Here is a 22,567-nt window from a genome sequence, read left to right as displayed (position 1 = left end):
TTTATTTTCACGTTATTTCTGACATTGAGGCAGCCCATTCTAATCTATAGGTTGTTCTTATGTCAGCTGTCTGCAACCTGGGCACTGCCTGTACAAATTCAGAGAAAATACAGTGAGTGTTAAAACTCACTGCAATATGTTTAAAACATCCCTCAGCTGTTAATTGACTGATCCCAGCACATATGAATAGGGGGAATGGTGAGATATTGTAAACTCAGACTTGGTAAGCATTTTGTATTTTCATATTTACAGTTTCATTCTTCTAAGGATCACAGTTATGGTCCCCCAGAATATCAATATACACTAGGAGAATCACCTAGCCAGAATAGAGGATGAAACAGATAAGATGCAGAAGCAGACATGGAATAGAGATGAGAATTTATTATAGAAAATTAAACAAGATAAAAGGTGAGGCAAAACAGATAACAGAACAGAGAGAGTAGACAAGTTAGACATATGGGCGGTAAAAAAAATAAAATATACAAATTAGTTGAGGCTGAGAATACCAGAATGCTACAAAAATATATACGGAATGTAGTCCTCTGAGAATCAGGATCAGAGTAATGGATGGAGATCATTTAGGTCAAGCCTGAATAACTTGTCAGCAGATTCTGAAGTAGGAGTGGGAAATTCCTTTGAAAGACAGGAGCAATAATACATTTTTTTCACTCACGTCAATAGTTACCCTTGGTTTACATGTAAGAACTGATCTCTAAACCTAATGAGTTAAACTGGAATGATGCATACAGTTACCTGAGTAGATTAGTACACAGAAAGCAATCAGTAGTACAAAGACATAAGATATAAAAACATGGTTTTGCACATTAATATGCTCAGGAAAGGCCCATTGAAGATTTTACAGCAATGAGCATATCAAAGTACCTAACTGAAGCCTTTCTTCCAGAAGATACAGCCTTAAATTTAGCTTTATCCATGAGATACACCCTTAAATTTAGCCAACAGTTTTAGAACATCAAATTTGTCAAACAAAGAAACTTATAAACTTCTTCCTACATTATAGAGACTCTTGGGAATGAAGAATACATGGACCTGGAAAGGAGGGTCAGTTCAAGATGGAATGCTGACCTGATGAAGTATAGCTGAACTGATGGCTTGTGCTCCTTGTCAAAAAAAAAAAAAACTCCTGGCTTCCTGATCTCAGACATGACTTCAGTGACAGATTGGGATGTAAAGAATAATATTTTATAATGCTAAATCAATTGTTTTTAAAGGATAAAGGATAGGCTGAGTGTAGTTTGCAACTGTTTTATAGTAAAACATACCTAAAGCTTTGTTAAGCTAAAGCAAATATAATTGTTTTTCATAAAAAAGTGTGTAAAGAAAACGGTGGTGGTTGCTTCCAGTGAAAACACATCACAGCTGTTAAGAAATGAAACTAGTTCCCATATGTCACACATTTACAGTACTTAAATGTTAGTGCCCATTAAAATGCTACTTCATTTTAAAAGCAGGTATTATCTCATTTGGACCTGGAACAATGGAGATAGGAAACATTACACTCAAATTGAAGAAAAGCATGAAACACTGACTGGGACTCTTAAGTAGGGAGAAAGAGGGAAATAGACAAAATTGCTTATGCCATTTTCTGCCTTGTTTCTGCAGTTTCTACAAGTGGATTGCATTCTGGGACACAGTTCATGCCAAAAGATCTATTGCCTAAGAAATTGTACAACTGCTGTTAAGACATACAAGTCAGAGGTAGACAGAAAATCAAATGTATCTTTAGTTATTTTCAGTGAAAGGTCCAGTGATGTTGTTAGATAGACCTTTTTTGCTTTATACTATCTGTCTATGTCCATTTCCTTGATATTACACTGTGCTCAAAGGTTGCCATGGAAAAAGGAAATGTGTCCAGATGGTTTAACCTGGTTAACATATGTATAAAAAAGTTGTTTGCGTATTTCATTGTCCAAAGTGCATTGCTTAAGTTTATTTATTTCAAGTAAATAATTTTATATTCCAGATTTAAGCAATTGTGGACTATGATGCATTTATTTATTTAACATTTGCTAACCGGGAAAGTCTGACTTGGAACAAAGCCAATTTTCAGCGGAGGCCCGGGGAGAAATGCTCCAGATGCATGTCTTTGTAACATGGGAGGAAACCGAAGCACCCGGAAGAAACCCACACAAATGCAGGGACGACATGCAGACTCCACACAGAAGGTACCCCAGCCAAGAATTGAACCGTAGAACCTCTTTCTGTGAGGCAACAACGCTACTGCTGCACCACTGCGCCTCATTTATTAGATTAAGGGCATAAGTATCGAACTGTTGTAAACCTGACTGCTGGATTCCACCTTTCAAAGACAAACTGTTTAGCCATATTTATGAAACATTACAGTTTGCTCATTTTAACTGTGGACAGTAATTGTACTTTTGGTGTCCTTCAGAGATCTAACTTGAGGCAGCATTATCATAAGACAAGGAAAGGAGAGTTGGTACTGAAGCAATCGTTACCATCTCCTGAAAAATACTGTGTGTATGTTTGTGTGGAACAAAGTGTAGAAAATATTCAATAATTATTTATAGGATTACACTGGTGAAGGCATTGAGCTCAGAGCAAGGTAGGTGAAATCCTGGGGAGCCAGAGTTTATAACTTTGATTTGTAGCTGTGTGGTGTAAAGTTTATTTAAGTAAGGTATGCTGACTATTACACAAGCCAGCACTGCACTTCTACTGTATGACCTTGATCTTAAAGCCAGCCACTCATCCCATATTTGGTGGTCAGATGCGTGGATTGTGAGATAACAGCCTCAACTGTGACATACTGTACTGGTGACAGTGGTGTAAATTTAAAGGTCATTCCATGAGATGTGCTGGAAACCTGACATACACGAGGCTGGCCTGGCTTTCAAGAAGCCCCATTAATCAAAATAAGGTCAATTTATGCTTGAAAAGGATGACTTGTGGTTGTTCTCAGGTACCATTTGATGCAATGAATTGAAATGTGACTGAGTCATTTGCCAGAAAGAGAGTAGCATATGTTTCTTATAGTTTCCCCTTACAGTACTATAAATATGGCTTAAAGCCAAGTTTGCACCTCACACCACTCTGTTATTCCAAAAGTTGTTGTTGTTTGTCTTTCGGCTTTTCCCGGTTAGGGGTCACCACAGCGGAACTCCTATCCGCTAATGATTGGCAGTAGATTTTCACAAACGCCGAGGTGCCAGCTCGACGTTCAACCTTCAACGAAGGCACGCTCATTTACGCATGTCTTTTGAACGCCCACCCAACCGCAGGGAGGGCATGTAGACTCCACACAGAAGGTACTCCCCATACTCTAGCTGAGAATCAAACTGGAGAACCTCTTGCTGTGAGGTAACAACACTACCACTGTACCACTGCACCACCGCGGAAGTGAACCTTAAAATAGCAACAGCTTTCAATAGCAACGGCATTGTTAATACCATTTGTGAGGGGGCCTTTAACCCTCTCCCTGCAGATTAATAAGAAAGAAAATGAAATTATTTTTTATGTAAGATACACAGTTTTATGACAGTTTATCAGTCTGATTTAATTCACAACAATGATTTTATATGGAGCACATTGCAGCATTTTGAAGTAATATAAAAGAAACAGATAATCTAGTGTACCAGATAGAATTTAGAGGGTTTGCACTGACAATGCAGGCATCAAAGTGGGGTGACAATCACAGCCACATATGCAAAAAAGGATAATACCACAGTTACAACCATAAACTGTAATGTCTGACTGCTTCTCATAAGTCAACCATAAACAATGAATCCAAAAACTAAAACCTTTAAAAATTACAGCAATTAGCTGAATACATATACAATGCATTGCCTGTATATTTCACCATTTACAGGATACAGATTTTCATAAATTCTGTCTTAAACATTTCCCCACCTAGAGTTTATTACAGGTTAAATATTTACTAAGCTAAACTTCCATTATTGTAGTGACGTCAATATACATAGATGCCTAGGATAGTAGAGCACAGCAAGAACAAATGTCTCACAACACAAGAGAAAAACATACAGAAACTGCTCTGAATGCAATATTACAGTAGATAACTGATTAGGCAGGCATCTACAACAACAAAAAAAAAACGATTAACCATAAGCATGGATACACAAGTATATCTCAGCTGTTTGTAGCACTGGTTAATAGATGTAGGTCTGATAGCAGTACAAATCAAAAATAAATAATATTGTGAATTCTATACTAATTTGTTTAGAAGGCAAGAGTATGGTTTGTATTTTTTTTTAGTTTTCTTTGTTGTAGTATGTTAATCAGGCACACAGTAATGTCATTACATGCAAGTTCCACGGGACAGCAAAATGTACCGAAAGCCATTCATCAAGTCATGAAACAACAACAGTACATCAAATTAATACTTGCAAGATACTTAAAACTATACAAATGTCTGTCCCACCATGAATCTAGCCAAGCACCCAGCTTGTTTCATATGTACTACTCTCTGTCCTGTATAATGAGAGAATGTTCTTTCACTTATTTCCTCCATTACTGCAGCACATTTTAAATTCACAATATTTTTGTAAGTGACCTATAAGCTATAGTCAAGTGGTTCAAATAATAAATGATCACTGAAATCGAGGAATAACTATGACAAAACAGGCTAATTTAGGAATATGAATAGGAAATCAGAACATACATACCTCTAATAGGAAAATAATTACACAAAGAACCAAAACAGCTACAAATCTTCTATGAACTGTGACATATCTTAGATATGTACCCCATGTGGTAAATTCATGGCCAACTTCATCATCAATAAAGCATTCCTATGGAAACAGAAAGAACACTGAACATAATACACATAAATAACATGCTCTACTATGCATTGAGTAAAAAACATTAGTAAAAGGAAGTTTATAAACACTGCAACTGAAAGAAACTTCAAACCATGTTGGTATGTTTTGGTTTGCAGAGCCCTCTTCCTCCTTCTGGACATTTCTCTTATTTCCTCCATGCATTAGCCTACCTGGTTGTATGGAGGGGTCACCTCATTCAAGCCTAGTAATCATGCCAGGAAACCAATGGAGAATAGAAGCATCCACAAGACAGTATAGTTTTATTTGTTTTCTGCAGGCACTAAGGTTCACTAACACTGCGAAGTGATGTGTAGCATGTTTGTACGGGGTATCTGACAATGTGCATGCATGGGCATTCATGCACCTACTTTACATGTCACTAATGGTTGCCCCTCCCAAGGCTGCTCCTTGAAACACTTAGAAATAGTTTCTGGCATCAACTATGGATACTCCAAAAAAAGATAAACCCAATACCGTCACCATAAGGGAAGACAGCTAGCTGAAAGCCCCTAAAACTTTAGCCCTCTGCAAAACAATCTGGAATGCCACGAGAATTCATATTCAGTGTGAAAAAATATATAGTAATGAATGTAAAAAATTATTTATGAGCATTCCATACAAGTATGATTTTCTATTCAATATACTTCTTTAAGATAATGGCAAATGAAACACAAATTATTCATTGTTGTTTCTGTTCTTCCTGGGCAGCTTTCCCAGATCATCAGACACAGAACTATCAGTTATGCGTCACCATGCTAGTCATCACACATGTAGACTTGGGCTTATGCAGCGCAGTTTGCACAGAAACCTCCAGGTGCTTCAGTACTGTTGTTTATGATCAATTAATGCTTTCTTTAAATAAAACGGTGAACTGAAAATAATATATTTTTTCATTTCTGTGATACATAATCAAATAGAGAACAAGATCATCTTGTAAGACAAGAATAGCTACAAATAATTGCTAAGATTTCTAAACAAAGATTGATTATTACTAGTGTAGCAGCATAGCTATATATATATATATATATATATATGAAGTCATCATGAGTTAAGTAGTTCCCTATGCAGTTTTAGCTTTTTATGAAAGTTCACATAACAGTACCTGATAAATAACATGCCCCATGGGAACATACACTGTCTTTATTCTTATGACTCATTAATGACAGGAAACTTACACCTATTACTGAAAGTGTAAGTCAGTAAGTGAATCAGTGATTTGAGAAGGGTTAGCTACAACTAAAGCATTTTGCAGCTCTCTTAATGAAAAAAATCTGACCACTGTTTTTATTGCTGAAACAAGGTAAGGATTATATCAAAAATCAAAAGGATTGCATTTAAAAAAGTCAGCTGGCTCTTCTTTAAATGATATTCTGAAGACACTAATTCAGGGTGCTGTTATTCTAACTCAGTGATGGCAATACATTAGAAGAAAAGTCATGATGTATGGGTGCGCAGAATATACTGTGAGATGATTAAAGCTTGGCTGAAAAACAAAATCACAAGAGAATGGTGATTACAGTTGAAAATATATAAAAAAATTGGAATGCTGGCAATAGATTTAATAATAATATTCTTGCCCCCCCCAAAAAATTTTCAATATTGTATTCTGAAATACATTTTTTCTTATGTGATGGCAAGCTCCCTAAATTCCCATTCAGAAAACATTGCCACCTCCACCTCTGAACTTCAAATAATTGAAATCACGGTTAGTGCACTGCAAGGCAAAACAAGACCTGACCAGAGCAATCTCCTTCTGGAAAGTTTTCTTTTCTGAGTGTATACATTTGAGCACTTGGTCATAGCACTTCTAAATTAATATTAAATAATTTTACACTCTTGCAATTAAGTAGTAATGTTACCTTTCAACTATCCCTATTTTGGAGGAACTTTCTTATTTTCAGGCCTGATTTACCTCTGCAAATGATGTACCTATTTTTGGAGGTATGTCCCTATTTTCAGGCTTGATTTACTCCTTCACACTATGTTCTAAATACCCCTCATCACACATGATTTTTAAAAGTTGTCTAGTACATAATAAACTGCACTATATGATAAACATATTAGTGACACCAAAAATTTTAAGAAATAGAGCACACATCTTACATCTCCTTTTTCAGATACAAAAATAAATGACCTTGTATGGTAGAATTTTTCAATATAGTTCATTAAAGTATGCAGATTTCCCCCCCGTCTCTTTGATACTGTGCTTTTACTGTTCGCTCATTTTTGTCAGTCTCTGCTTTTTAAACATGCTTCTGAGTTGTATCCCACAATCCTTACTGGGGGCAGATGGAGTTATGTGACATTTGTTTTTTACATTTTATGTTAATTAGAAGTCCAGCTAAACCCAAAATGCAAGCTCAGCAGATTGAGACTTTACTACCTACTTTCAGGGGTCTTTGTTCCAATTTTCAATGTCTGCAGGATAAGAGGTATGCTGCACAGGCAATCAAGATATGATCACAGCGTATTACATTTGCATTTTTTTGTGGATCGCTGTCCTATATATATATATCCAGTCACCCATGAGCCAATTTGTGGCCAGCTTCTTTGTTATCCATTTAATAATATAAAAAGGAACAGAAATGTTAATGATTTTAAAATGCAAGCACCAATGCTGCCCTCCTGGCTTCAAGTGATCGTTATTCCAACATACTGTATAGCAGTTCATTTCTGAATATGAAGTGTCTGGAATGCAAAATAAAAAAAAACACCTTTATATCAAAGGTCAGGATTATCTCCTACACTGTCCTCTGGCACTGTGAAAAGAGCAGTTATCACAGCTACAGGGATTTAAGTAGCTTGGAGTCTTGCTAAAGAGTGAAGGTGGAGAGGATCGATAGACTGCCTAGCTGATGGGTGCAATGTCAGCAGAAATGCAGCCATTGTACCAATCTGTGGGAATGAACTAATGGCAGCAGAAAAGCAGCCATTGTACCAATCTGTGGGTATGAACTATTGGCAGCAGAAATGCAGGCATTGTACCAATCTGTGGGTATGAACTATTGGCAGCAGAAATGCAGGCATTGTACCAATCTGTGGGGATGAACTAATGGCAGCAGAAATGCAGGCATTGAACCAATCTGCGAGGATTAATTAATGGCAGGAGAAATGCAGCCATTGAACCAATCTGTGGGAATGAACTAATGGCAGCAGAAATGCAGCCATTGTACCAATCTGCGAGGATGAATTAATGTCAGCAGAAATGCAGCCATTGTACCAATCTGTGGGAATGAACTAATGGCAGCAGAAATGCAGGCATTGAACCAATCTGCGAGGATGAATTAATGTCAGCAGAAATGCAGCCATTGTACCAATCTGTGGGAATGAACTAATGGCAGCAGAAATGCAGCCATTGTACCAATCTGTGGGGATGAACTAAACTGAGCCACAGCAGGAAGCTTTAAGCTTCTTAGTCTATCTGAGTTTCCTTCCTCACCAGTCGCAAGCTTTGTGTACTGTCGCTCGTCTTGCTTCACAAGTAAAGATGAACAGGTGGGGTAGTTTGTTTATATACTTTATTATGTAGAAACACATCAGGATGGATAGCAGCAGTACAAAATATTAATGAACTGATTGACAGACTACACAGACATACGCGCTTACATCTCAACAGCTTACTACAAAATGGCAGACAGGCTTGCACGTGCTCAGTATTTATACACTTGTGCAAGTACCTAGAAAGCTTCTTAAAGGTGTACATACGTATTGATCTGCATCCTCCCTATTTAATGAACTGCCCACATTATAATCACTTTTGAGAACAGAGATATGCAATTGTACAAACAATAAGAAATTGACACGATTATGTCCTTATGTCCAAGTTGCCATGTTTCTGGAACATAGTCCAGAACTATGACCTGATCTAGTGATATAGCAATTAAAACTGGGTTTAGCAACAGGGACAGTCATTGGTGAACAAACAAATTCTGGAATTTCAGGATTTTTCTTAGGGACAGGGATATGTACTGAAATGTCCTCTGGAACTGGAATGCTGGATAACTCACTCTGAGATATACAGTCGTTCTGGCAGGAATGATACTGTACTACAGGCTTGGACACTGGGATCAAATGTAAATGATTCCACCTAAATTCTGCTCCTTGCAATTCCACAATGTATGATCTTGGCTCTGGAAATATAATCAAAACCTTTGGACATCTGCATCCTCACTATCTCTCCTTCACGTAATGGATTGAGCAGTTTGCTGGTCTTATCATAACAGGACTTCCGGGATAAGTACTTCTTCAACAGATTGGCTTTCAATGATCTGTTGTTCTTGACACATGGAACCAATAATTTGCTATTGATTGGTAACAGGGTTCTGGTCTATCTTGACAGAAGTCTCTGTGCAGGTGAACCAAGATGTTTACCATGAGGAACATGTCTGAGATTCAAGAGATTAAAAAAAACCTCTATTGTCTCATTTTGACTTCTTTAGTTATTGTTTCATACTTTACACTGCACATGCTGCCAAACCATTTGACTGTGGATACTCGGGGCTACTCGTAAAATGAGCAAAGTCCCACATTTCAGAAAATCTTTTGACTTGATGACTTGTAAACTGTGTGCCATTGTCAGAAATAATTTTGTGCGGACTACCATGAACTGCAAAATGATGCTTCATCTTAGTAATGACAGTACCGGGCTCTAGATTAGGAAGTAGGTCAATCTCGAATCAATTTGAATAATAGTCTACAAACACCGAGTAATGTTGGCCATTCCACTCGAAAATGTCTGTAGCTACTGTCGAACAAGGTAGTTCAGGAGTCTGGTTTAGCTGAAATGGTTCTTTCTGTTATTGTGACTTAGTACTATTACATACAGAACAATATGAAAGTACTCTCTCAATGTTTTGTGGCACAGAAGGCCAAAATACTAATCCTCTCATCCTTCTTTTGGGAGAGTCTGCTCCTAGATGGCCACGATGCAAGATAGTAATATATTGTTGTTGCAAGGACTTTGGAACAATCACTTTTGGACCTTTCATGATGATATAGTCAGACAAAATCTCATCTCTTTATGGAAAATAAGGCTGCACTTCTACTGGTAAGCAAGACTGCTTTGACAGCCTTCCCTGAATGATAAAATGGCTGAGCTTCTGAAGAACTGGATCTGTGGCTATATGACTTCTACGTTCATCAAAATGTGTGGAAGAAAATTTCTCACTTCTATGACTTCAAAATCAAGTTTCTCATTTTCATGCTGTTCAGTGGTAGGTCTGGGTGATCTGGACAATGTATCAGCAGATAAAGAAGTTTGCCTTTTGTGTAGACAAGATTGAAATTATACTTTTGCAAGGCAGGAGCTGTATGCGTAGGCTTTCTCAAAATAGTGACTATAGGTTGGTAATCAGTTTCAGTCTGGATTGATCTACCATAAATATAATCATGGAACATTGAACATGCAAACATAATTGCCAAGAGTTCTTTCTCTATGTGAGCATACTGCATTTCAATTTGGGTAAGAGTTTAATGCATAGGCTGCTGGTCTACCCTCTTGAAGAATGACTGCACCAAGACCAAATTTTGAAGCATCACAAGAAAGAGTAACTGGTTTGTGAACATCATAATATCTGAGAGTTGGTGGACTGGCAATGTTCTGTTTCAGGACATTAAATGCTCTCTGGTGTTCATCTAACCATGACCAAGATACACCTTTCTGTGCCAACTCTCTGACCGGTGCTGAAAATTGGCTCTCAAGTCTGGAATGAACTTGCCTAGGTAGTTAACCATGTTAAGAAAATTTTGTAGAGCTTGAACGTTGTCTGCAGCTGGCATCTCGAGAATTGCAGTTTGCTTGGCAGGATCTGGTTGTAAACCTGAACTAGTAAATAAATGACTAACAAAAGTGACTTCTTGCAGCCTGAATTTGCACTTCTGAGAATTCAGCTTTAGATTCACTTCACATGCTCTTTCCAGAACTTTCTTGAGGTTCCTGTCATGCTCATCTTCACCATTACTTCCTACTAGTATATCATCTACTATAATAGCACATGGATACCCAGAAAAAAATTGCTCCATTGCATGCTGGAAGACTTCACTGGCAGAAATTATTCCAAATGGTATTCTCAAAAATCAGTACCTGCCAAATGATGTACTGAAAGTGGTTAGCAATGAGAATTTTCAGTCTAGCAAAATTTGCCAAAATGAACTCTTTGCTTCTAAACAGAATAAATAGTGTAATTTGGCATAAAAACAGTGACTTATTTGACTGCATGCATTGGATGATGAGGTCTTTTTGGTGCTTTATTCAAATATCATGGATCAATGCAAATTCTGATATCATCTGAGCTTTTCTTATGAGCTATGACCATGGAGGATACCCATTCAGTTGGTTCATCTACTGGACAGATCACACCTTGTTGCACCATTGTATTTAGCTTGGCTTTGACTCTGTTCAGCATAGCTATTGGAACTTTCCGGGCTGGCCTGACAACTGGACTGACCTCTCAGAGTAACTGCATGGAGTACACAACTGGGAGTTTTCCTGGTTTGTCTTCGAAAAGATCAGCATAGGTAGAGAAAATAGACTAGGTGAAATTAGAGTAGTGGTCTTTCAGGCTAACATGGTGGACTTGTTAAATGAAAGTAGTCCCATTTTCAAACTGTCTCTGAGGCCTAATAAAGACTGTATGTGCCTCTTTTGCAAGTCATAGCTGTTCCCAGCAGAGCAACAGGAAAGCAGTACTGAACCTTCAGTATGAATTTCTTCACCACCATAAGCAACAAGCTTCTCATACATTAGCTTCTCACGAGCACATACTCTAGCAAATGTTTCTGCTGACATAACATTCCACTTTGAACCTGTGTCACCTTTAAGCTCCATGGGTTTTCCATTTATCCGAACAGTAGAAAATACTTCATTCTTTGCCCATAAATCTGCTCCACTGACTGTTTCATTAAGCACTGACACACCATCAACATAAAAAGTAGGGTCACAGCTTTCTTACTGATCAACTTATCTCTCTGAAGGCTTTCTTTTAATAAAAGAATGAATCCCATTTGACTTACAAAATCTTTGAAAATTATTTCACTTGTTGGATTTGTGACATTGCTGACCAAAAGCTAAACACTTTTCTCTTTTAGACTCATGATTGCCACCATAATTATGACAACTGACTATAAGGTTGGGTGAGGGTATCTGCTTTGAGTTTACTGACTCACTGTTGTGCTTCAGAGACTGTGCGAATTCTGGAATTTACTAGAAAAGTATGGGGTTTCCCAGTGACTGTTGCAGGTCTCACAGTTACTGCCATGTGCTTGAGCCTGTTTTTTTTTAACTACGTATTGCATACTATCAACATTGGTTTTAGAAGTTACTGAAAGCATGCATTTCTCATTTGTAATCATATTAGTGTGCTTTTTTGTAAGCTCATATATTTGACAAATCTCAATGGCCTTATTTAAAGTTAAATCACTGTCATGAAGCAAAATCTTTCTCACAGCATTATCTTTAATGCCAAACACAAGTCTGTCTTTTATCAAGTCATCCCTTAAATCAACAAATCTGCACGTTTTAGCTTTATTTCTCAAATCAGTTATATATGCTGCAAAAGTTTCACCAGGCTTTTGATCTCCAGTGTAAAATAAGTGCCTTTCCATTTTAATATTCATTTGGGGGTTACACATTTCTCTAAATTTACGTTTTAGGCACTCTGGGTCTTCCCTTGTCTCAGCTGGTACCACTATATGATGGTTTCCCCCTCTCCTGCAAATACAGCAGGTGCATACACAAAAGAATGCTCTCTTTCTATGGCTTCTGAACCAGCTAAATTAAGCAGAATAAATGCCTTTGTATGGTCATCTTTATCAGAAAATGCAACTTGCATGAAAATATCATACTCTTGCTCAAACACTCTCCAATTCTCTGCAATATTAATATCAAAGACAACAGGTCTGGTTTTCAAAATCTGTCTGCCATGCCAACAAGGTATGCCCAAACACACTGAAAATATGGCCATTGTAATTATATATGATATGAGGACTGTCTGGGTCCACATGGGTGGGGCAACAGGAATAAAGACGGCGAAGCCATTCTAGACTTCTGTCTGGCAAATGGCTTGATAGTAGCCAACACATGGTTCAGAAAGAGAGACAGTCACAAGATCACATACAAGAGTAGTCAACATGCAACTCAGGTAGACTTCCTCCTAGTAAGAAAAAGGCACTGGGGCAGAATCCACGATTGCAAAAGTCATCCCCAGTGAAACAGTCAGCCCACAGCATAAACCACTACTTGTCACAATCAGCTGCAAGCAGTGGTCAGAGAAGGCTCTAAGGTCAACAGAGACCAGGCTCAAGACCTGAAAGTTGACTGGAGAGAAAGTACAACAGTTCAAGGAATTACTCAGGGCTCTAACACCTCAAGAAGAGGAGGAAATATGTGGAGTTGAAGAAGAATGGCAGCACCTAAAAATAGCATGTGTTAGGACTACAGAAAAGATAGGTGGCAGAGCCAGGTATGGAAATAAGGTATATAAGGAAAGCTGGCGGTAGAAGGCAGAAGTCCAGGAAGTCATCAAAAGAAAATAGGAGTGCAGGAAGACATGGGAGATAGCAAGGACTGACCAAGCTAGAAAGGACTACTGGTTGGCTAACAAAGAAGCTAAGAAAGAAGTTGCAATAGCAAAGAATAGGGCATCAGAGGCACTCGACCAACTTCTGGAAAGTGATTCAGTAAAGGGCAGAAAGAAACTATATCAGGTTGCAAGGCAAAGACAGAAAGATGAAGAAGTTAGTCAGACACCCTTCATAAGGGATGCCAGCAACAATCTGCTCACCAGCCCAGAGGACATCAAAGGCAGATGGAAAGAGTGTTTCCAACAGCTTCTGAATGAAGAAAACCCCACAGAAGCTGTACTGCCCCAGAAACAGCCTACAACAAGAGAAGCCCACCCTAGAAGAAGTAAGAACAGCACTAAGGAAGATGAAGTCAGGGAAAGCAGCAGACTCAGATGAGGTCACAGCAGATATGATAAAGATGCTGGGTGAGATAGGGGAGAAATGGCTCTTGAGGGTACTAATAGTAGTTTGGAGAGAAAGGCATATCCCAGATGACTGGAGAATATGCATACTTGTGCCAGTGTACAAGAACAAAGGGGACATCCACTACCGTGGGGTGTAGAGATGCATCAAACTCCTATCACATTGCATGAAAGTTCTGGAGAGGGTGACTGATAAACAGATACGCAGAGTAGTAGAATGTAAGATGAGCAGTTTGGATTCCAATCAGGATGCAGCACAACTGACCCGATGTTTGCATTGAGACAGGTACTTGAGAAGAAGCTAGAGATGAGGAGAGAGTCCAACTGGGCATTCCTAGACTTGGAGAAAGCATATGACAAGGTCCCAAGAAAGCTGATCTGGGTAGTACTGCTGTGGTTTGTAGTCCCAGAAACATTGGTAGAATTAGTGCAGGCTATGTACAAGGACCCAATGACTCAAGTACGCACAGTGTTCGGCCTCACAGAGGGGTTCCCAATGGGTGTGGGTGTACATCAGGGTTCAGCTCTGAGCCCACTGCTGTTCATACTGGTGATGGACTACATTATTTTTATTTGTATTTATTTTATTTAACATTTGTTGACCGGGAAAGTCCGACTAGGTTCCACAGATCCCGTTTTCAGTGGAGGCCCGGGGAGAAATGCTCCAGAAGCATGTCTTTACAATGTGGGAGGAAACTGGAGTACCCGGAGGAAACCCACGCAAATGCAGGGAGAACATGCAAACTCCACACAGAAGGCAACCCAGCCGAGAATCGAACCGGAGAACCTCTTGCTGTGAGGCAACAGCATTAACCGCTGCACCAATGCACCACAGACAGGTTGGAGGGGACGGATCAACAAAGCTGCGGTTTGCAGATGATGTGACAGTACAGACAGACTCTGAGCTAGAACTTCAGCAAAGGATAGGAGAATGGAATGCAAATCTGAAGGCACATGAGATGAAACTAAGCACAGGTAAGACGGTGGTAATGGCAACAAACTGGGGAAATCAGAAGAAGCTGAGAATAGAGATAGAAGGGAAGATATTGGAACAGGTAAACAGCTTCAAGTATCTGGGTGGAGTAGTTGAGATGAAGGGTAGTCTGAATGAAGAGGGAGCTATAATCAGAGGTGCTGCAGCCAACTGGCATAGAGTATCAGGTGTAGTCTATGACAGAAGAATTCCAAAGAAGCTGAAATGTAAGGTGTACAAGACAGTGGTTTGACCAGTACTACTGTATGGCACAGAAACTTGGGTAGTAAAGGCAGAACAGCTGAAGAAGCTAGAAGTGATGGAAATGAAGTGCCTGAGAAAGGTGATAGGATGCACACTGTGGGACAGAGAAAGAAATGAGGCCATAAGAGCAGAAGACAAAGTAGCTCCAATTGCAGAAAAGATCAGAGAACAGATTATTGTGGTTTGGGAACATATATAGAAAACCGAAAGACAATCTGGTGAGGACGATTTGGGACAGACAGGAAGAAGGTAAGAGGAAGTGAGGACGTCCAGCAAAGAGGTGGAGGGATTGTGTGAAAGAAGATCTGTGACAGTCAGGCATGAGTGTTGAAGAAGGCAGGAGTGTGGCACTGAATCGACAGAGTTGGCAACAGTTAACATGATACCCCAACCCCATGTAGAAAAACGGGAAAAAGGGGGCTGATGATGATGATGAATTATATACGAACAACCGCACACAGCCAGTACCTGTAATAATATTCAAATGCACAATAAATTCTTTGAAATACTGTACTTTTGAAATATGCTTTGAAATGACCATATTTTGTGAAATAACAGTACTGTAATACTGCAGAAACATGTGAACACTTCATACACTTTGGATATCTCAAATAGCTTTAATTAATGCGAAAAAGTATGTGTTTCTTCAAAAAAAATGAGGTCATTTTCTTTATTTTATACATTTTATGCAATTCGGACTTTATTTCAAACATTTTCCATACTTATTTGAATATTTTCATCAATATGTCGCAACTTCAGACATTTTGTTTAACTAGAAATTTGTTTAAACTGTTCTGAGAGCTTTGTTTTGTATTTTGTGAATAAGAAATCATTTAAGTAAGCTTTGATACCTAAAATCCGTTTCTGACCTAACTTTTGTGAATTATACGTACAGTAGGGACAGGGCTGGCCTTAGCCGAAATGGCGCCCTAGGCGAAGTAGTGCTCAGGTGCCCCTTAAGCTCCACCCACACCGCACTCATGAAACACCCCTATTTGAGCCACGCCCACTGGGTCATTCCACAATAAAGCCACTCCAGTCATGTCCTTAAATTATTTAAATGCATAGGAAGAAAAAGATACCTTGTAATGTAGTTATACTGCACCTACCTTTGCATATGTATTTTCTACTTGAAATACAAGAGCCAGATCATGGTCAAATAGGGTTCTAGGAAGGGTATTAGACCATCACCCAAGAGCAGCCCCTCCTGCAGCAACCCCCAGCAGCAGCCCCCTCCTCAGCCATTCCAGTGTTCCGTTATTTGGTTATCTCACCAGTTACCATGCATATGCTGTATTATTTGCTTCTACAATGATTACAGATATTGAAACAAAATAGCACAAACACAAATAGCCACTTGCTAAACAAACAATACAGTCTTACAATGAAAACAGACTTAGCATGAGCAGTAAACTTGTCTGCCCTTGAAACTCTCATTCATTAAAATGGCAAAACTCACATTCATTGAAACAGCATGAAAACCCACATTCATAGAAATTGAAAACCCACATTCATAGAAATGCATCTGGTTGGAGAATTAAGTTTACCTTTGGGCTGTTTTCAAAACAGACTCCTTGCACACATTTATTTAGGGACATGCATACATGTATTTATTCTTTAATTCGCTTTCCTGATTGTATTGAATTATATTCCTTGTATTATATCCCTTGTATAATACAGCACCACTTGTTAGAATATGTTTTAAATTTGTAGTTTTAAACATTATTTTAATAAGCAATATTTATGAACCAAACACTACCCATTTCAAAAAAATTTCAACAATAAAAGGCCACTCAAGACTTCTGTCATTACAATCCACCAACATTACTGCACACGCACAATCTCTGCAGAAGTAAAATCCTCTGAATTCCACATTAAGGAAATCTGTAACTAATGAAGAGGTTGCTACTGGCAAACAACTTTACATATCAATGTAATCTACAAATTCAGTGCCTGCTGCCCTTGAAAAATTAATTGCCTATATTACAATAAAAAATTGGTAAGTTGGCAATATTGCAATAGGAAATGACTAACAAGTTCACAATCACTAGGTATCTCATACAAAAGGCCATACTCAGGAGTGTAGAACCCCTATCCCCCCTTATAATGCATCAAATAATCAACAATAATATGGGCACTGTATATCAGCACTCCATCTACATGGTGTGGGAGTGGAATCCACAGCCTTCTGCACCAAAGGCAATTATGCTACTAACACTGCTTTCAGATTTTACAACACAGTGTGCCATTTGATAAACAAAAAACAGCTAGTTGCACAATGAAAACATTTACACTTCTTACAGTGTGTTAAATGTGTAGTTTTTAACGTTTCCAGTAAGTAATGAAACAAAATGTATGACCCAATAATGACAAACCTGCCCATTTCAGAACATATTAACCATAAAAGGCCCCTCAAACAGTATCAGTCATTAAGCACAATCTCTGTAAAAGTAAACATCATCTGAATAATTCTACATTAAAGAAATTTGTAACTAATGAAGATGCTATTACTGACAAAGAACTTTACATTTCACGGTTCCATCTACAGATTCAGTGCTTGCTGCCCTTGAAGAATTAATTGCCTATGTTGCATTAAAGAAAAAATGGTAGAAACATACAAGTTCATAGTAACTAGGCATCTTAAACAAAGAATGGCACACTAAGGAATGCAAAACCCCTATCCCCTCTTAAAATGCAACAAATAAATCGGCAACTAGGACATTACATACCATGCCTTAGCGGAGCCCCGGGGAGAAAAGCTCCAGAGTATACATAATAAAACATAGCAATAAGGACAATATAACAGAAACAAAAGTGAGCGTAGCAATGCAGACAAATACAAGTAAGCAACTACAGTTAATATTTTGACATTCAAAAGTAGACAGAAAATGAAAACAATGAATACAGCAACATGCACAGCACTCTTCCCACAGCTACAGAACAAGCAACAGGATGCAAAGGACTGCATGCAAGTTCCTTACAAACACATCCTGCAGTCCATGTTTCTCTTTAAGAGGAATAAGGAAACGTCAGAGGTTAAGAAGATAACACAACCCAATACTGAACATGACTAGGAAGGGACAAGAATGTAATAATAGCAGATGAAAAAATTGAAAGAGCCATCCAACCTCATTTGACCAAATATCTACAGTCACTGGTGATGTGCTTTGGTAACTTGTGGCGTACATTCATTACGGGCTATTGTTGTAAGCAGTTCTTGTCTTGCTACTTACATTTACTTTGGGGAGATACTCTGAACATCCTCCAGTGACTACTTAATTGAAGACCATGCAAGTATAAGCCTATAAACCCCAGTAGCCATTCCCAACAAAACAGGAAATTAGGTTTCTAGTTTTAGAAATGTTAGTAAAAGCTGATAATACTTAAATTGCACTCACTTCAGTTCTGCTGAATGTTTAATACCTGAATAATGGTGCTTAGTATTGTGGTATGTAATACAACTCCTCTTTTGAAAGCTGAAGCTGAAGCCCTAGGGTTTTATGAAAGATTAAATAAGCTGTTTGTCTGACACACTTATTTTGTTTTACACTGTATATGACATGGCAGTAATTTGTGAAAATTAAACTTGCAGAGAAATGAAAATTGTGTTTCTAACTTTTGAAGGTAAGATGTCCTCTTTTGGAAGTTTACAGTACAGTCATATCACATACCCAATTATTTTTGTGGCAAGTTTACAAGTTATCTTCAACTCTGAGTGCATGTCTAGGAAAAAAAAAAAACAACTGTAGTATGAAAGGAGCACATTTACCTTGGAGCTGCCTGCTACCCTGCCAACATTTGAAATGAGGGAAAGAGCAAGACGTCTCTGTTCTGCCACAGCAGCACACATACAGCGACTCTCTCACAAAGCAACACATGCACACCTACTCTCTCGCACAGCAACAAAGACTCTCAAAGGAACGAACGGCTAGTTTAAATTCCATATACACACACACACACACACACACACACACACACACACACACACACACACACACACACACACACTCCTACTCTCACACAGTAACATACACACACTTTATATCTCATACAAACAGAAAAACGAATTTAAATTCCATACACATACGTACATACCCACACACATTCTTTCTCATACAGAAATAAACAGTTTAAATTACACATAAACGCACACACACATACACTTACCTTCTTTATAACCCAAACGGCCACACGCGGAAACACAGACAACAACTCTTCTTTTGAACTGCTAGCTTAAATTCCAAGCAGAACTGCAGAATGCATTTGTATGACATTTGCATCGTGACGCACGCAAGTTCTGCTTTAAAGGAGAAGATTCTTGCACTGCAAACTAAACGTTTTTTTTTAGCCTCCTGGCCAACCTACAGCTGTAAGTTGGAGGGTGCTAGCCTCGCCTCCCCCACCCTCCGCCCTCTGGTTTCAGCGCCAAGAAGAGCGCAAACTTTAAAAAATAAGTAAATAAATGCATAACGTGCCCTTTACAAGGCTGGCCTGTACGGCGCCCTAGGCGGTCGCCTAGTTCGCCTATGCCTAAGGCCTGCCATGAGTAGGGATGATTCAGTCCTCTATATTCCTCCACCATTAACTGAGTGCCTCTCGATCCTGAATCTAGATTTCTGGATCCCATTCTGACAAGATGTCGCTTGTCTGGCTTCACAGGTAAAGATGAATGGGCAGGGTAGTTTGTTTATATGCTTTATTATGTAGAAACACCTCAGGATGGATAGCAGCAGTACAAAATATAAATGAACTGATTAACTGACAGATTACACTGACATGCATGCTTACACCTCAACAGCTTACTACAAAATGGCAGTCAGGCTCACTCATGCTCAGTATTTATACACTTGTGCAAGACACTAGAAAGCTTCTTAAAGGTGTACATACTTATTGATCTACATGTACTGCTCAAAAGGATAAGCCAGTAGCTACAAGTATCAGAAAGGGAAATTAGGTTTCTTTGCAAGACTATTCAATTTGCTGTCTATGTCAGAATAAAAAACCTGTCAGGAGAATTCAGCAGTTTAGCTAGTGAGCCTCTGGAATGAGAGGAGCAAGTTGAGGTGGTCTGGGGACCAAGTGAGAATGCTCCATGGGTGACGTCCACTGTAGGTGTATCAGACATGGTTGAGTAGGCAAAGGACCAAAGGCAGACCAGGACTCATATTTCAGCTTGCTAAGGACTGCCTGGGGAACTTGCATGGTAAGACAGGAAGTGTTGCTGGGGATAGAGAACAAGCATGTGCTCTGCTCAGCTATCTACCACCATGAACTATGCCAAGGCAACTAGTTTCAAAAAAAAGATTGCTACAGAGATGAATAGAAAGTATAGAACATGAAGATCATAACTGAATGTTGAAGACTATCCAAGAAAATATGTAAGAATAAATACATAACTTACCAATTAACTGTATGTGATCATTACAGATCAAGTACAATACTTAAATACATGGGCACAGATAATTAACAAATATGCAATGTATGTGGAAAGATCCAGAAAAAAGGCCACCACTATATGCATTACAATAGTAGCCAGACTCTTGTGGGTCTTGAACTTCTTTCATGCTGCAGAGTACATTTTTCATAGCGGAAGGCTTTCATGTTACAAGACGTATTGCAGTCACTGCTACAGACTCAAAACCTGGTGGTTTCCAATCACTTAGAAGGCAAGCAAAGTGTTAAAAAAATATGAAATACAGAGATAGATGAAGGGTTCCAAAGGACGGTAGCTGATTTTTAGGGAAAGGAATATGTACTATCCCTGCCATTCTAACACTGAATATTCGTAACTGTGTGTGTGTGTGTGTGTGTGTGTGTGTGTGTGTGTGTGTGTGTGTGTGTGTGTGTGTGTGTGTGTGTGTGTGTGTGTGTGTGTGTGTGTGTGTGTGTGTGTGTGTGCGTGCGCGTGTGTGTGTGTGTGTGTGTGTGTGTGTGTGTGTATGTGTGTGTGTGTGTGTGTGTGTATACATGCAGGCACTATTTATCTGTATCGATATTTAGTGGTGTGTGTGTGTGTCTATGCGCACACGCTTTCTTTCAGTATACTCTCTTATCAGAATCATTGGATTCTGAGTATTATGTATTTACAGAAGTTAGTCAATAAGCTGGTTTTTAATACTGTGGTGATGCAGCGGTAGCGTTGCTGCCTCACAGCAAGAGGTACATTTTTCATAGTGGAAGGCTTTCATGTTACCAGTAGTATTGCAGTCACTGCTACAGACTCAAAACCTGGTAATTTCCAATCACTTAGAAGGCAAGCAAAGTGTTCAAAAATATGAAATACAGAGATAGATGAAGGCTTCCAAAGGAAGGTAGCTGATTTTTAGGGAAAGGACTATGTACTATCCCTGCCATTCTAACACTGAATATTCGCAACTGTGTGTGTGTATGTGTGTGTGTGTGTGTGTGTGTGTGTGTGTGTGTGTGTGTGTGTGTGTGATGTGTGTGTGCATGTGTACGAGTGTGTGCACGCGCATGTATGCAGGCACTATTTATCTGTATCAATGTGCAATGGTGGGTGGGTGGGTGCGTGTGTGTGTGTGTGTCTGTGTGTCTGTGTGTGTGTGTGTGTGTGTGTGTGTGTGTGTGTGTGTGTGTGTGTGTGTGTGTGTGTGTGTGTGTGTCTATGTGCACGCGCTTTCTTTCGGTGTACTCTCTTATCAGAATCGTTGGATTCTGAGTATTATGTACTTACAGGAGTTAGTCAATAAGCTGGTTTTTAATACTGTGGTGGTGCAGCGGTAGCGTTGCTGCCTCACAGCAAGAGGTTTTCCCATTTGATTCTCAGCTGGAGTGCCTTTTGTATGGAGTCTGCATGTCCTTCCCGCAGTCGAGTAGTGTTCAAAAGACAAGCATGAATGGGCATGCCTTCATTGAAGGTTGGGTGTCGAGCTGGCACCTCGGCACCGTACAAATCTACTGCCAATCATTAGTGGACTGGAGTTCCACTGTGGCGACCCCTAACAGGGAAAAGCGGAAAGAAAAACAACAACATTACAAGGGTAACAGCATGCCACAGCAGGAATGACTAATATCCAATGAGGAAAACTAAAGGCAAAGAATACTATCTTACCATTAGCTACTGAACTTAGGATATTCTTAATAAAGTGAAGTCGTATATACTCATAAAGAAAAATGCATGTATACGTCCATTACTGTCTGAATAAATTCGGACAGAAAATGCCAGGACAATGAGACAAAAATTGAAACCGTTTTACATTGTAGTCTGTTACCTTAATCAGAAACAGTATCTTTCATGCCTTGTATTAGAAATCAGCAGTATAATTTATTTTTAGATTTCTAAGAAGGTCTGCTAGGACGTTATAAATTCCAGTAAAAATTGACACCTGGAAATTACTGCTTGCTCCTTTCCCATCCCTAAAGAGGTTTTCACAAGAAGAATGAGTGAGAAGTCCACTGTTTGTTAAAGCGGCAAATCATCATCGTTTTTTGGACTAGCACTCATTGTTTGTCTGTACACAGCTGGGAATGCTGAATGCACAGAGGTCTGATTACAGATTAATGAT

The 22,567-nt window shown here is 39.0% G+C and overlaps 1 protein-coding gene across 2 annotated transcripts in view; it reads right to left on the bottom strand.

The window, feature by feature from the left end:
* CFTR (CF transmembrane conductance regulator) overlaps positions 1-22,567 on the bottom strand; it is a 1,712,697-nt gene that overhangs the window by 362,500 nt on the left and 1,327,630 nt on the right. For both annotated transcript variants that reach the window (XM_044088720.1, XM_044088721.1), the window contains one exon: positions 4,665-4,790. In XM_044088720.1, the coding sequence (XP_043944655.1) occupies positions 4,665-4,790 (126 nt within the window). The remainder of the gene's footprint in view (positions 1-4,664; positions 4,791-22,567) is intronic.

Source organism: Protopterus annectens, chromosome 11.part0 (assembly GCF_019279795.1).
Source record: "Protopterus annectens isolate FY-2018-M chromosome 11.part0, PAN1.0, whole genome shotgun sequence".
NCBI classification, from domain to species: Eukaryota; Metazoa; Chordata; order Ceratodontiformes; family Protopteridae; genus Protopterus; species Protopterus annectens.
This window is presented reverse-complemented; position numbering and strand designations above follow the sequence as displayed.